Source organism: Tachyglossus aculeatus, chromosome 11 (genome assembly GCF_015852505.1).
Source record: "Tachyglossus aculeatus isolate mTacAcu1 chromosome 11, mTacAcu1.pri, whole genome shotgun sequence".
Taxonomy (NCBI): Eukaryota; Metazoa; Chordata; class Mammalia; order Monotremata; family Tachyglossidae; genus Tachyglossus; species Tachyglossus aculeatus.
Genome location: NC_052076.1, coordinates 55,409,388 through 55,425,127, shown reverse-complemented (window position 1 = coordinate 55,425,127; position 15,740 = coordinate 55,409,388). Strand labels below are relative to the sequence as shown.

Sequence of the window (15,740 nt, the reverse complement as noted above, 5' to 3'; positions counted from 1 at the left end):
AAGTCATTTCATTTATCTGGGCCTCCGTCACCTCATCTGTGAAACAGGGATTAAGACCTTCAGCCCCGTGAGGGACAGGGACTGTGTCCAACGTGATTAGCTTGTAACTTCCCCGGTGCTTAGAAAAGCGCTTGGGACGTAGTAAACGCTGAACAGGTACCATAATTATTTATTATTTATTTTAGCCGCTGGCTCAGGGAACTGCCAGGCAGCTTCACGGAAATCCCACTATGGGGGGATTGAAATTCCCACACCAGAAACTAGAGCTGGCCTATGAGGGGCTGCCGGGGGAGCTCACTTTGTCCCAGCATCACCTCTGCACGCCCCATCCTCTGCCAGACTTCATTCCTGGGCTCGTGCCCCGGCAACAGGCTTCAAAACTTCATTCACTCCTTCCTTCAATCAATCGTATTTATTGAGCGCTTACTGTGAGCAGAGCACTGTTCCAAGAGCTTGGGGGAGTGCAAAACAACACTAAACAGACATTCCCTGCCCACAAGGAGCTTACAGTCTAGAGTGGAGGGGAGACTAGTTCCCCTTCAGGGGCGTGACATCGACTTTAAGTCCGAGAGTTAGCGTGACCCCTTGAAGGTGAGCCTCAAGTAGGCTGATAGAGTGAAAGGGTCGTTCGGCCAGACTGAAGAGGCGGTTGAAACGTACTGGTGTCATCCATTCATTCAATTGTAGGTAGGGATTGTCTCTATTTGTTGCCGAATTGTATTTTCCGAGCACTTAGTACAGTGCTCGGTACACAATAAGCACTCAGTAAATATGACCGACAATGAATCTGAGCGCTTAGAGTGTGCAAAACACTGTTCTACGCGCCTGGGAGAGTACGACAATGAACAGACAAATTCCCTGCTCAGATACTAGAGGTGGAGACGGACATTACTGAAACTAAATAAATTACAGAAATGGATATCTGTGGGGTGATAACGGACAGCGATTGTGTCCGGCCTGACTGCCTTGTATCTATACCAGCGCTTAGTGCGGTGTTTGGCACAAAGCCCCTAAACACCACAATTATTATTATTATCACCATTAATACTGTAGATTTCATTCTTACAGACGTTTCTTCCCATGCCACGTCGGTTTTTCCTTAGGCATCGCTGTAAACTGAGTGGGGCTTAAAAATAAATGTCCTTGAGCTGTCAGTGTGCTAATTATAAGTGTCCGTTACCAAGAGGCAGCAATGTTATTTAGGGTGTTTTTCTATCTGGCACCATTTGGAGAGTATTGAAAGATGGACTACTGTTTGTCATTAGTAGGGCAGAATGAAGAAGGCAAAAGGGAGCTGCTCATCGATTAGGAGGCTAAGGAAAAAAGACTCCCCTAATTGTCCCAAATTTAATGATACTGTCCTAAATTTAATGAAAAATTAAGAAAGAGAACAAATGCCTAATTTTTGAACTTGACAATCGCTTCAGTTCAGCAACAAGTTGGCACTGGGTTATTAGTTTCATTCACCGAAAGCGTTCGGGAGGAAGCGGTGGGGAGAACAGCCACCTCCCACCTTCTATTTACCTTCCTCCTTAATATCAGCAGTGAAGACGGCATTTTATGCGATGAATGTGAGAGAAGACAACTTGCTTAGGATTCTTGTTTCATTCACAACTAGACGCACTTGGGCCAAACATGAGACGCCACAAAAATCCCCTTTAAATAGGAAATTATTGGCAAAGCCTCAACTCTTAACTTAAATCTGTACCTTTTTTTTAATGGTATCCGTCAAGCACTTACTATATGCCTAAGTGTTAAGCACTGTTCAAAGCGCTGGGGTGAGCAGATCAGGTTGGACACAGTCCCTGTCCCACACCGGGCTCACAGTCTTAATCCCCATTTTACAGATGAGATATCTGAGGTCCAGAGAATTTAAGTGACTTGTACCAGCGAACCTGTAGCTATCCACTTCCAAAATAAAAGCACAAAACAAAGCATCATATAACCAGTACTGCATGTCGGTAGTATTCCTTAGCTACAGTCATTTTTACTCAATACAACATGTAGAGTGCCAAAGCAACTTTTCCAAGTGCTTAAACTTTCTTTTTAACTTAACAAGACATATTCCTCCCCCTAGGGAGTTGATGATACAAGTTTTCAAACGCTAACTGCAATCTGAATTGCTTTAAATCAGGAAAATTCACAGCCTGCCCAAGTTTCACCTGTTATATTAATTCCCAAACCAGCCCCTCCAATCAAGCCCCAGGAAAGCTGAAGTAGGAAAATGTGGGGGAGACGACCTAGCACTGGTCCAAAGGGATTCTGTGAGGAACTCTACATCCCAAAGTTATGATTTGCTGGGGAGGGATCCCTTGAGGGCCCAATTTAGGCTGGGCCCTGCTTGGATCACCCTGAGGAGACTGGAATGACTCTGGGACTAATTCACATACACGAGGAGTGTTCACAGACGTGGCTACAGGATTAGGGCTAGGGGTTCCTCGGTTGCTACAATTTATCTCTCGGGGCATTCACCAAAGCCTTCCAGTGATCCCTAGACTGCTAGCTCCTGGAATGGCCATAAACCAAACAACGAGATCAAAACATGAGAGTCAGTATCTCAAATTTGAAGTGCTCTACTTTACTTCCAGTTTTTCACTTTCAGCCACAATGGCTTCAGAAATATGGCACCGATTTAAAAAACAGAGGACTCCGGAGTAGACCGCTCATACTAAGGAGGGAGTTGCATTCCAGCAGCTCAGCTGATTCGAATCAAAGTTAAAAGAAATAACTTGAAAATGCCACCCTTAGTGCTCTCCCTGCTATTTGTGTAAAGGCCGTGTTACCACCACCAAGGTATCTGGGGTCCAAATTGATTCGGGCATTTCAGGTCTCTCTCATGCAGCCTCTAACTGAACATCAAAAAGGCCTTGGATAAAGGCTTTGATCAGAACTTCGTTAGAGGCCCTCAAATCAAGGCTGCAACCCTGTTCACAAGGTCTCAGGCGATTTGAGCCGTATTTCCTTGTCCTGGATTCCTTATTTTAAATGTTTCTAGTTATGCTGGGTTAGGTAGGAGGGACAGAGCTGTTGGTAAGGAGTCGGATGTCGAGGTGGTTGGGCAGCCACTGGAGGAGTGGGGAGGGGAGATGTGGACTGGAGAGAGGAGAGACAAGAGGGCGGGAAGGTCAGAGAAAGCTGATCCGGCAGTCGAGGTGGGACACAATAAGTGCTTGAATCAGCCCTGGTAGCCGTCTGGAATCAGAAAGGGCCGATTCTGGAGATTCTGTGAAGGTAGAACCAACAGGACTCGGTGACAGATCGACTCTGTGGGTTGAATGGGAGAGACGTGTCTTGGGAGACAGGGAAGATGGTGGGTGGTATTGTCTCAAGTGATGGAAGGACAAGGTTTGGGTGGGAAGATGAAGACTTCTGTTTTGGACATGTTTAGTCTGAGGTTTAGGCAGGACGTCCAAGTAGAGATGTCCTGAAGGCACAAGGAAATGTGAGACTGCAGAGAGGAAGAGAGATCGGGGATGGAGAGGTGGATTTGGAAATTGTCCATGCGGAGAGGGTAGCTGAAGCCACGGGAACAGATGATTTAGAGGATGGCTGCTGCGTGGCATCGTACAGAAACGCGTAAGAGACTAGAATTGGGCTCTACCATGTTCTCTGCACACCCCCGGCTCTTCCTGTCCACCATCCCTGTCTAGGGGAAGAGGGGTGTGTGAGACAGGATGGGAGAACAGATAGCCCAGTTGAGGCACGGCCATATACCCAAGACACATTCAAACACGCACAGCGATGCCTCTCAGAAATTAAGGCCCAGGTTTTTCAGCCCAAATAGGGCTCTTCGGTACAACACAGTCAGATTTCGTTTCTTTATCCTGTGGGAGACTGTTTTAAATACAGATTATGTTTTCAGGAGAGCGACAGGGCTTCCTCCTCCTGCACCAACACGGGGACCAGTGATCTAGTCAGGAAAATTTTGCCAACTGACTAAGCTGCACTTCACTCATTCAGTGCAGAAAACTGAATTCATCTTTAAAAGGTTATGACTCAGAAGTTACGTGAAGAAAAACGTGCACTGCTTTTCTTGCAAAGCTTGTCTCCCCGAATTCAAGAAGAAAAAAAAGAACCTATCTGGTGGTTTCAGAGTGCAATTAGAAATCATCATCCCACTATGTATATATCTATAATTCTATTCATATTGATACCTGTTTACTTGTTTTGATGTGCATATAGCTAAATTTTATTTATTTATACTGATGCCTGTTCACTTGTTTTGATGTCTGTCTCGTCCCTTCTAGACTGTGAGCCTGTTGTTGGGTAGGGACGGTCTCTGTATGTTGCCAACTAGTACTTTCCAAGTGTTTAGTACAGTGCTCTGCACACAGTAAGCACTCAATAAATCCGATTGAATGAATGAATGAACGTAAGCCCGGTGCGGGCAGGGATTGTCTCTATTGCCGAATTGTCATTTCCAAGCGCTCGGTACAGTGCTCTGCAAACAGTAAGCGCTCAATAAATATGACGGTGTCTGAAGGAATGGAGAAATTTCTGAATTGGTGATTTTCTGCTTCATCCCTGACTCCTCACACAACCAAAACCCAGACACTAAATTTTGCACCATGCCCTCCCTTCCATCCCATCCCACACGGCAATCCTCTGGAAGGATAGTTCTGTAGATCTAAAATTGGGGACACTCCTCTAATTCAAAAATAAATTTTAATTCAAGCTGAAAGGAGCCCTATTGTGGATCCAAATGGGTCACCTTTTGTATTTTGTGTGCACACACATTAATGATTGCTTTACTTTGACGCATCGTTTATCATGATAGCACACAATATCAGCCTTTAGTCATCAACACTTCGTGCCAGCTCTGCAGGATTTCTATACAAATCAAAGCTACCATCTCTACCAACAGGCTTTCCAGAAATAGAGTATCACCGCAAAGAGATTATTTTAGATTTAAGACACATCACAACAGCTTCTGCCATACTGAGAGTGAGAAGGGGAATGATTTCACCCGATGCCCATTTTCCTACGTCTTCTGAACCGTTTCAACAATAACCAGAACGGACAATGGGACATTTTCTAGTTTATTTCTTATTCCTTGCCATTTTGGGGTCTGGCTGCCAATGCAGACTGTGAGGCATCAGACTAATTTCGTCCTGCCGGGACCAACGGCCCACTGACTTTGAGGCATCTTTGCACTTGGTAGATAGTAACTGCTTGGAGGCGACGAAAAATACACACACTCACCTTAAAATCTGTGTTGTTGATGTATTCAAACACCAGAGCGGGGGTCTTTGACTGCAAGAAAGAAGAGTCGTCGTTTAAAATGGGCTCGAGAACAGCAGACTCAGCCTTTTCCACAAAGGCAGGCCCCTTGATCCCACTCAGCTATCAAAACAATTGCCTTGGCTCTTCCCTTAAGCGTCCTGGCAGTTTTCGTTTTGGCTCAGGGAGATCAGAAAAATCTGCCCTGCCCCGGCAGTGGGAACCCAAGGAGAACTGCCGGCCTTCTCCGCACATGCAGCACGGACCCGGCACCTCCCACGGAGATTTGCACTTTCTCCCCATCTTCCCTCCCCTTATAACTGCCTGATGACTATAAACGGAGAGTTAAAATATCATCTCCTATGCTCTCAATTCATAGTAAAGCAGGGGAGTTTGACGACCACCAGAGGTTTAGAGACGAGCGACGGACTTTTATTTGTATTTTTTTTTTAATTACCCATCAGCTAGAATGTAACACGCTACCGGTGGTTATTGGACACCAGATTTTAAACCAAGCGAGGGGGTATAGTTTAAAGGGGGAACCGAAGAAACCAATCTGGAAGAGTAGCCTTACTTCAACCTTCATTACGTTACAGGAGACTGCTTTTTCATAATCCACTCCGTAGAAGATACGGTATAGTTTGAAAAAGATGACAAAAGGGTATGAGAGGTGGGTACCAACGTGGACTATTTAGTGGCGGTCGGTTCTCCCATAATGTGGGGGCAATGTTCTGGGGGAATATCAGGTTGAGGAAAACTCCTCTTGTAGCACCCACGTTCAGACCAGAAACACGAGCGGGCCCCCAGCTATTTCTGCCACTCTGCTTCGCATTCTAACCGGGAAGGCTCTCCCAATTCCCCGACCACGTTTTAATCCAAAATGAGTGGTGAAAACCTGCAATATAGGGGAACTGACTATATGTACCGTCTACTTTTATGCTGCCTAATAAGTTCTATACTGCTCTACGGGGGGATTACTAGGCTCGGTTCTTCTCGAACGCGCGTTTCTTTCCCCCCATGTGTTCGGACAGAAGGTGGCCGGGCCATTAACAGATGCTCTTCCAACAACGTACATCTGTCCGGACAGTACACAATGTGACATCGGAAGAAATCACAGTCAAGGCACACAATGTAGGGCAGAGCTTTCCTTAACGCAATGTTCACCAAGAATATAAACCCTGTATCATAAGAGAATGGAGGGTATTTCTTGTGTCAGTTGGGATTCTTAAAATTCTTGGTTTTTTAAATGATATGTTTAGTGCTTACACTACTTCCCTAATGCAACTAAAACCATAGGATGGCAGATATTTTATCCTTTCAGCCACTCTATTTTTTGGTAAGCAAGCGAATTTCAAGTCAAGGTTAAAACACAACCAACTCATTAAATGTGAAATCTTGGAATCCTTTATCACGGTTGGTTTGTTTTGGGTTTTTTTTTTTAAAAAAGGCACTCCTCGCAGCATAGATAGGCTACCATTCCATATAGCCAGGAGAAATTCTGAATGTTGAGAAGGCGATTCGGTTCTCAACTGATTAAAAGGATCACCGATCTGGAAGGCTGCGTTTGTTTCTAAAACACGGGGGGCACCTACCACAGGATCCTTCACCGTGTCAATCAGCTTAATGATGTTGGTTCCACCGCGTAGGTTCTCCAGAATCTTTACCTCTCGTTTTATCTTCTTTTTCTTCACTGGCTTAAATACACAAGAGCAAGTAGATGTGAGATTCATTTGGAAGTTAATACCGTACACCACGCCCTATGGATTATTTATTCGTTTGCACCAGGCAACGGGAAAAAGCGGGTCTAAAGTGGAAAAACAAATGGGGTTCAGAAGAGAATCAAGGAGCCTCTCAGAGCGGTTGGCTCCAACTTGAGGTGGTTTCTTTTCCTCTAAATTTAAGGCCATATCCTGTACAGACAACTACAAATGCAGAGTACCTAATGCAAACACCCATCATTTTGTAATGGTTAAAAGCACTAATTTTGAGGAGCGTTAACTGCGTCTCGGAACGCCTTAAATACCGGTTACTTAAACTGATGACACCCCGGGCATTCTGCAGGTTTGGAGGTCTTTGGAATGCCACTATGAATGCTTGTTTTCTACAGTGAACTCTAGTATAATGTACAGTTCCCCAATTACGGAAATGCCGAATGGGGATTACTGGCATCATTAGAACCCTGAACCGACAGCTTGTATTCATTTAAGGCAAAATTTACAACGGGATGCGGCACACGAACTTGTCCCTTCACTGGTCGACACGCAATTATTTTGCCCTCCAAAAATCGGGAAGCTGGAGGATTGAAATCGTTTCCAAACTGTGCCTAAGCTGCTGGCTCCCACCTCCTGTTGCCATTTGTTTTCCCCCAGGTCTGGGACCTCATGTCAGTGGCAGACGCATTAAGCTCTTCTGTTGGATCCAGTTTCCATGGAAATAGTCATCGGATAGGCAAAAGAGAAGATCGGCTTATGATATACCACTAAACTGGGGGAAAAAAGTGTCGTTTGATCACATTTAGGGTCCAGCACACAACTGGTGGCGGAAAGGGTACATTCCAAAGATACCTTCCCGGAGCCTGGAAGTCTTTAGTACTGAAAGAACTGTATGAGAGAGAAGGTGTTTCAAGTTCTAGTCTTCCTTGTGGCTGGGGCTAAAGGTCTTTAGAAATTTAAAAATCTATCCGTACGGTTACGGCAGACACCCACGCTAACTGTGCTCCTCCTCTTGTGGAGCTCAAGCCCCACACATACCATGGAGATTTCACCAAATACACAACTGAAGAAGCGTTTTGAGACCGGGACACGTAAAATGTCTCTAAAGAAATGGGCCCGACACCGGCAAACGAGCGTTTGATGCCACCAGAGCCACAAAGCTCAACGACGGCCAGGTGGAACGTGAGAAAGGGGTCACCAGCAGCTGCAGATGTCTAGACGTGCCTTCAACTCCAAGAGGAGACCCCGCCGGCAACCGTAAGAGAAACGAGAAACCCGTCCCGCCCTCGGGTTTATAGGGCCCTTGCGCTTCCAACACACTTTGTTTTTTTTAATCCGCTCCCAAAGCCTACCTTCGCTCTCTCAAGTGGTTGTTTTGGATGTTGAACGTCCGTGATTTTGGTGTACCCGTTTGGCAGGGAACTCACGTTCTACTAACTCTGAGGGTCCAAGTCAGTGTGAGGAATTGAGTTCGTCTGCCCACTTTCCACGTCTCACCCACCTACGCTGGAATCCACGGGATGGCAGAATACAGAGCCTAACTCGACTCTGTCCCCACTCCCCGAGATCGAAATAACGGGCACCGGGCTTTGGGCCGGACGAGGAAAGCCCCATCCCAGCTGTCTCTCCACCCCGGCTTACCTCAGCTCTTTAAGCCTGGGAGATGCTCCAGGCCCCAAACCACAAATGGGCTCCATGGGAGTTCAAGTGGTAACTGTGATTTTCCAAATGAAATGGAAGAGGGCCTGAATGGCGAAAGCTAATGAGTTCGCATTTCATTAATAACTTTACAGAAGGTATTTTAAGAGGAGCAAGGGGAGCCGTGAAATCGTGTTCTCTCCACTTCTCCTATCTGAGGATCCTCAGTGCCATACGTGAAAAGAAGGATTTTTGATTTTTCCCACATACTTAGGTGTAACCTGAACCTTCTTAACAAGATCCAGCACACAAGTGCGCATTCATACTTGCCATTTTTAAGGTCGGAAAGGGGCTCCCACTATAATCCTAGATTTTCATAAGCTGTCTGCAAAGTTCCCATGTTTGATCTCAATCCAGAGGCGAATGTCTATGTTTAGAAAGTCTGGTTTGAGTTGTTTAAGGTACAAAAATGTTTCCATTCCATCCGATGGGAATTTGGCATATAAGTAACTCAAAGCGGCTGAATCCAGGAAGGTAAAAGGGTACATTAAGCAACATATATCTATTATCCACACTGGAGTCAAAACCGAAGAACAGAATACACAATTTTAATATGGAATTCTAGTAATAAGAAGCTACTTTTTGGGAAGTTTCTAAACGTATTTCCACCTTCTGAAACGATTTTCTCTGGTTCCTACCTCTATCTTCTGAAACAACGTAGTGACTTTTCTTTTGGCTTGCCAACAAGCATAAAATTAAATGTTAATGAAAAAAAAACCCACAAAAGATCCTTGGGGCACTATAGTGCTGAAATGAAAGGATACAAGTCTGCGACACAGCTAAGAAATTAGAGAGCTGATATTTTCTAAACAATGCTAATGCATTAAAACTATTCTGTTTCGAATCGCCTTCTGAAGTTGTTGAATAGCTAAAATGAAAATGACCATCAGTTCCTGATTTCAGAGTGGCTTTTGGAGTTTCCTATTTGGGAACTGCTTCCGATAAAAATCAATGCCTATACAGTACAGGTTATCCGGAAAGACCGTTCCAGTTCACTTCTTCAGGAGTAATCTTACAGAATACCGAGGTGGAGGGGAGGGGTGGAGTTCTTGGCTAAAAGGCAGATAAAGAATTTCCCTCGAGGCGCTACTTTTGCTCTACTTCTAGCAAATCACTGATTGCACCAGCAGCATTAATTTCATCACTGGAAACTATGGTAAATATTAGCTGCCAGGAATACAGCAGGACAGCTCAGATGGGACGGTGACGATATCCCTGAGCAAATCTGACAGTAGATCCGATACCAGTATGGCTTAGGTCCTATCCACTGCAGCCACAGCTACATGAATATACATTTTGGGCATGCCTTCCTTCCACTCAAGAAAATGGGAAGCCCCGACTTGCAAGGATTCATCCTGTTCCCGCCCAACCGGGCAGTCCGAATAGAGCAAAACCAAAGTACTGCCCCACTAAGACGGCATCGTTTACAGTTCCAAGTCATAAGCATGGCCAACTCAAACCTCTAACGACGACGTTCCTTGGGCAACCGTCTGGAGCCGGAATTCGGTTTTTTGGCAGCCAGGAGGCAAGGCCACGCCCGGCCCTTCCCACCGAGCCCGGGTCACTCGGCTGCATAATCAGCTTACGCGTGTAAGAATGATTCAGGTTCCATCTGGCTGCACCTTGTGGCACGTGCGGCAGTTCCCGTTAATAGCATAATTCAACTACACCTGCCCTAGTGAAGCCCAGAGACTTTTCTTTGGAAAGACCACCCTAGAAAATGGTGACGCACCACGTGTCCACTCAGATGTATTAAACATCAGCCACGAGCCCTGGAAAAAATATTGAGAGAAGGTGGACACTGGATGAAATACCATTCATCGGTTCAACCGTATTTACTGAGCGTTTACTGTGTGCAAAGCACTATACTAAGTGCTAGGGAGAGTACAACAGAACAATAGACAGACACATGCCCTGCCCACAACGAGCCTACAGTCTACATACCACACGGAACAGGGACAGATTTTAGGGCAGTGAAAACAAACGAAAACAACAGTGGTTAGACAGAACTGCCCACTCTCTTCAATATTTAACTTCAGGTATTGTCAGAGCTGAACCCCGAGGCTGCACACAGAAGCTGGATACGCCGCCAGTTCTGAATGCACACTTGAGAAGCATTTAGGGAAAACCACCGTATCTGAGTGATCTTTACAGTACAGCCTCAGCTTTCCCCCACTTTTCAAGTCCCCCTGAAATCATAGCTCGTGCAGCTCTTCCCTGATTAATTTCTTATCTCCCAACTGCCGCTCAGCCCTTCTGAGCCACCTAAACACTTAAATTCAACCTTACACCCTCTACTGCTCCCTCCTACCCAAGATTTAAGTGCCTAGGTACTAAATTCGGTTGTTTTCTCCCCAGGTGCTTGGTACACAGTAAGGACTTGATAATGCTATTGATTAATTACAATGAAATGGAGCTTCTGTCTCAAATGGGCGCTTCACATTTGGATTCAATTTTTGGAGGGGGGGTGAGAGGGATTGGTTAAGAGCTTACCCTGCTTCAGGCACTATTTTAAGCATTGGGACAGAAACGATTTAATCAGTTTGGACACAGGCCCTGGTCCCGCATGGGATCCCCAGTCTTAATCCCCCATTTTACAGATGAGGTAGCCAAGGCCCAGAGAAATGACGTGATACGAGGCCCGAGGTCATCCGGCAGACAAGTGGCGGAGCCGGGATTAGAACCCAGGTCCTCCTGCCTCCCAGGATCTAGCCACCAGACCAAGCTGCTTCCCAGGAAATGCATCAATATAAGCTCGTTTCGGGCAGGGAACGTGTCTGCTAATTCGTCCTCTCCCAAGTGCTCGGTACAGTGCTCTGCACAGAGTAAGCGCTCAATAAATACCGGGGATTGACTGGTATTAGCTGACAAATAACCGGTTCTCGCACACAAAAGAGTCCTGAAAGGATGGAAAATCTTTGGCTAGGAACAACACCTTACCACCTCCACTACAGATCCAGAGTGGGACGGGAGAAAGAGAGTGGGAGAGGGAATAGCAAGGGAATACTATAAGAGCGAGTGTTGGAGCCTGGCTATTTTTCTTGACCCTTGGGACAGTCAGCGTCGAGACCTGCAGCTGACCCATGCCTCGGCAGGACTTTTAAGAGGTTTCGTCGCTGGGGTCAACAAGGCTAGGATAAGTGACATTATCCAAATGAAATCTTGGCTTTTCCAGAGCTGGGAATGGGATAATGTTGATCGGGCTCCCATTCCCTTTGCAATATAACCTCCACACCCAAGTTTTACTAATGCACGAAAAGTAGAACTACATTGAATTCAATACTTTAGGGATGGCAGGGCATCTCTGCTAGGCACTACGGCCAAAGTCAAGATGGGGAGGACCTGCCTTCAGGAAAAGTTAAAATAAAAGGAGAAAAAAAGCACATCAAGTGCCATCAGTAAGGAAGAGGGAGGTTATCTGGATTACCTTAAAACGGCTTATTACAAAGTCACTGCCACAGATACACAATCACGGCTGTTCTCAGCCTTCTATTAGAGGAGCTTATTTTAGAGCCCCCCCGCCCCAAACTACCTTTGTCAAAAAAAAAAAAGTCAGAATGCATATTCGAGCATACTCCCAGATACACTTGTATTGGGATAATCATTCTCTTAGGACTCGGGACAGAGAAGGGGTTTTTTTTTTTTTTTTTTTTGGAAAGTTTGAGTCACCCATGCCATTTAATCACAAAGACACTATTCACAGACAACCTAAATTGAGAATTTCCAAGCCACCGTACATTTATTTTCTATTTTGCTTTCAGAAGAAAAGAAAAAAGATCTTGCCCTTTGGCTCCTTTTGGGGATGTAGGGAAATAAATCAGCCTCACAATTGAAAACTCCCGAGGCCTTGACCATGTTTTCCCAAACATTCCGTACAGAACTCCACTACGTTCAGTGGGACCCCATAAATAATAACAACGAAAACTTCCTTCCACTTTGTATAAACACAATATCCGGGCTTAGATAGCAAACCATCATCCCTGTTTTGCCCTTTCTTCCTCTCCCTGAACGACGGGGGACAGGAGTTGAACGGCTGGCCTGTCAAAACGGACAGGCCTTTTGGTGCTCCCCTCCCCTCAGAAACTAGGAATAAAACAACCCCCCCAAACCTGGTTACTGATTCAACACAGCTCTTCTCTTTCGTCTGGAGCCAGAGAATTCCACTTGCCGATAAACAGGAAATTTTATTGATGCTTTCAACATATCAGTTCTCAGAATCCTAACGTTTTCCAGATGGCTGTGACACAGCTATAGATAATGGGTAACACAACAATCCAGCTACACAAAGAAAACTCATCTCTTTTGTTCATTAACACCTAGAGCTCACTGACTGCTCTAAGGTAAAAGTCACTGTACCGTTATTTTGCAGGATGAAGTAGGCGTCCCCCCCGCCGCCACCCCTTAGGGAAGGTACATTCTACTTACTGTGGTATTTGTTAAATGCTTACTATGTGCGGGCGCTGTACTAAGCGCTGGGGTGGATACAGGCAAACTGGGTTGCACGCTGTCCATGTCCCTCTTGGGGCTCCCAGTCTTAATCCTCATTTTACAGATGAGGGAACTGAGGCCCAGAGCAGTTAAGCGACTTCCCCAGAGTCACACCGCAGACACGCGGCTGAGCCGGGATTAGAACCCAGGTCCTCCTGACTCCCGGGCTCGGGCTCCATCGAGTTCGCCACGCTGCTTCTTGACTATTATGTGGGCTGATGCCAGATCCGGCGACTTTCTCAACACAGAGAGGCGTCACAAATGGAGGCCAAGAAGTGCCTTTGGATCACAAGCTACTCTGATAATAATAATGATGGCGTTTCTTAAGCGCTTACTATGTGCAAAGCACTGTTCTAAGCGCTGGATCTAATACAACACAAATTAAAGGGCGACCAAACACACCTGGAGGGGTTTATTTGGATATCAGAGCATACGTTAGATGAAGATGCGGTAACTCCCCACATAAGAGCAACGAAAACCACATGCTATTGATAAACTTCCACGGTGCAGCTGGCAGAGAAATCTGGGTAGAACAAGACAAATGGCATGGCCTAATTTTAGGACTAAATCTCGTTGAATCCTCGGCAAGAATTTGGTGGTGGTCGAGGCCCTCATCTCCACGACCAACTTTAGGAAGTATAATCAGTGTTCAAGTGGAGGATCCATCTTTCCAGCCTGTTGCACTGTGTATCATCTAGGACTAAATTAAGCAACTGTTAATAGTTTAGTCTAGTAAATAGAGCCTAGCGACAAGGAATCAGCTGTTCCAAATTTGTACCGCTGACTTGCTGGGAGCCTCTGCTTTAAAGGGTGACTTGAGGAAAGTCACGTTTTCTAGGTCTGAGTTTCCTCTTCGGGAAAAACGAAGAACTAAAAACCACAATGCAAAAACCCTACCTATCTCCATCTCTCCAGGGCCTGGAATTCCTGCCCCACCCCACTGACAGATCTTAGCCCTAACACACACAAACACACTGACAGACCTCAGCCCAAACACACACCCTCACTCTCTCCCTCTCTGCCCTACCCACTACTCTCGAAGCCTTACTAAAACCCCCGCTTCCTCAAATAAGCGTCCCCAGACTAATGACCAGTGCCCTGATTCTCATCAACCCTTCAGCCACCTTTTTTGCTCTTAAATATAATCATAATATTTGTTAAGCGCTACTGAACGCAGAAAGTCTACCCACATCACACGTGTGCGCAGGTACACCCTTTCGAGGTCTGTCTCCGATCGGAATATAGGCTTCTTGTAGGCAGGGACGGTGTCAGGGGCATCTCCCAAGCACACCGCATTCAGTAGGCGCTCAGTAGATACCATTAATAATAATACCGTTGGTATCTGTTAAGTGCTTACTATGTGCAAAGCACTGTTCTAAGCGCTGGGCAGGAATACAAGGTGATCAGGTCGTCCCATGGGGGGCTCACAGGCTTAATCCCCATTTTACAGATGAGATAATGCACATATTTATTACTCTATTTATTTATTTGTTTATTTATTTTACTTGTACATATCTAGTCTATTTTATTTTGTTAGTATGTTTGGTTTTGTTCTCTGTCTCCCCCTTCTAGACTGTGAGCCCACTGTTGGGTAGGGACTGTCTCTATATGTTGCCAACTCGTACTTCCCAAGCGATTAGTACAGTGCTGTGCACACAGTGAGCGCTCAATAAATACGATTGATTGATTGATTGAAGTGACTTGCCAAAGGTCACACCGCTGACAAGTGGCAGAGCAGGGATTCAAACCCATGACCTCTGACTCCCAAGCCTGTGCCCTTTCCACTGAGCAACGCTGCCTCTCTAACCATTACTACTTCCTATCTTATCATTATGCTATGCCAACTAACAGCATCGAAATGGTTTATGCAAAGGGAGGAAAAAAAAAATTCTTCGCACCCTGCTCAGCAAAGGTAATCACTACTAAGTCACGGGCTGAATACCCTTTGCCCGTAACCCACTTCACCTTTCCCCCTCAACCTGCCAGGGCCCACTTTTCCTCCTCTTCAATCCGGTTCCTTCATCGGCTGGAAGGGTTGCTATTAAGCAGTGTGACATTATTCCTCCCCACGGCATTCCCAGACGGAGAGAGCAGAGACCGCAAATCAAACCCGGTTCGCCCACGATGCTGGACACGGCAAAACCACAATGGCAACAAGCCTCTCATCCCGTAGCCTTAGTCCACTAGCTGATCAAAACGCTAGCGGAAAAATGACAAAACCAAGGACTCTTGGGTTACGACACTGCTTTTCCCCCTAATGTAAGGTTCCTCCAATTGCTGACCCATTACAGGGTCCGGATGATACTTTATTTCAGACTGTAGCAACTATGTCGGCATCAACGGTTACCGCACAAATCCAATCTCTGGGAAATTTCAGCTAACGGTTGACCAGGATTTGTCCCCATCACCATTAGGAAAGGGCCACTAAATCACCTATTAAGCTCTTGGCCTAAAGCGTCAACGAATTACTGTATTACAACTAAAAGAAAAAAAAAAAGAAAGCCAAACACAACTCCCCTTCAAAATTCACCGTACGGAAATTACTCTTAGGGAAATAGAAAAGCAGACACCAGTGGGAAGTCAAAACTTGCTTCCAAGTGGCTTTAACACGCTGTTTATTTG

The 15,740-nt window shown here is 45.7% G+C and overlaps 1 protein-coding gene across 5 annotated transcripts in view; it reads right to left on the bottom strand.

Annotated features, from left to right (window-relative positions):
* CSNK2A2 (casein kinase 2 alpha 2) overlaps positions 1–15,740 on the bottom strand; it is a 40,443-nt gene that overhangs the window by 15,690 nt on the left and 9,013 nt on the right. For all 5 annotated transcript variants that reach the window (XM_038753464.1, XM_038753460.1, XM_038753461.1 and 2 more), the window contains exons 3-4: positions 6,813–6,914; positions 5,203–5,253 (exon numbers count right to left, since the gene is read on the bottom strand). In XM_038753464.1, coding sequence (XP_038609392.1) covers positions 5,203–5,253; positions 6,813–6,914 — 153 coding nt within the window. The remainder of the gene's footprint in view (positions 1–5,202; positions 5,254–6,812; positions 6,915–15,740) is intronic.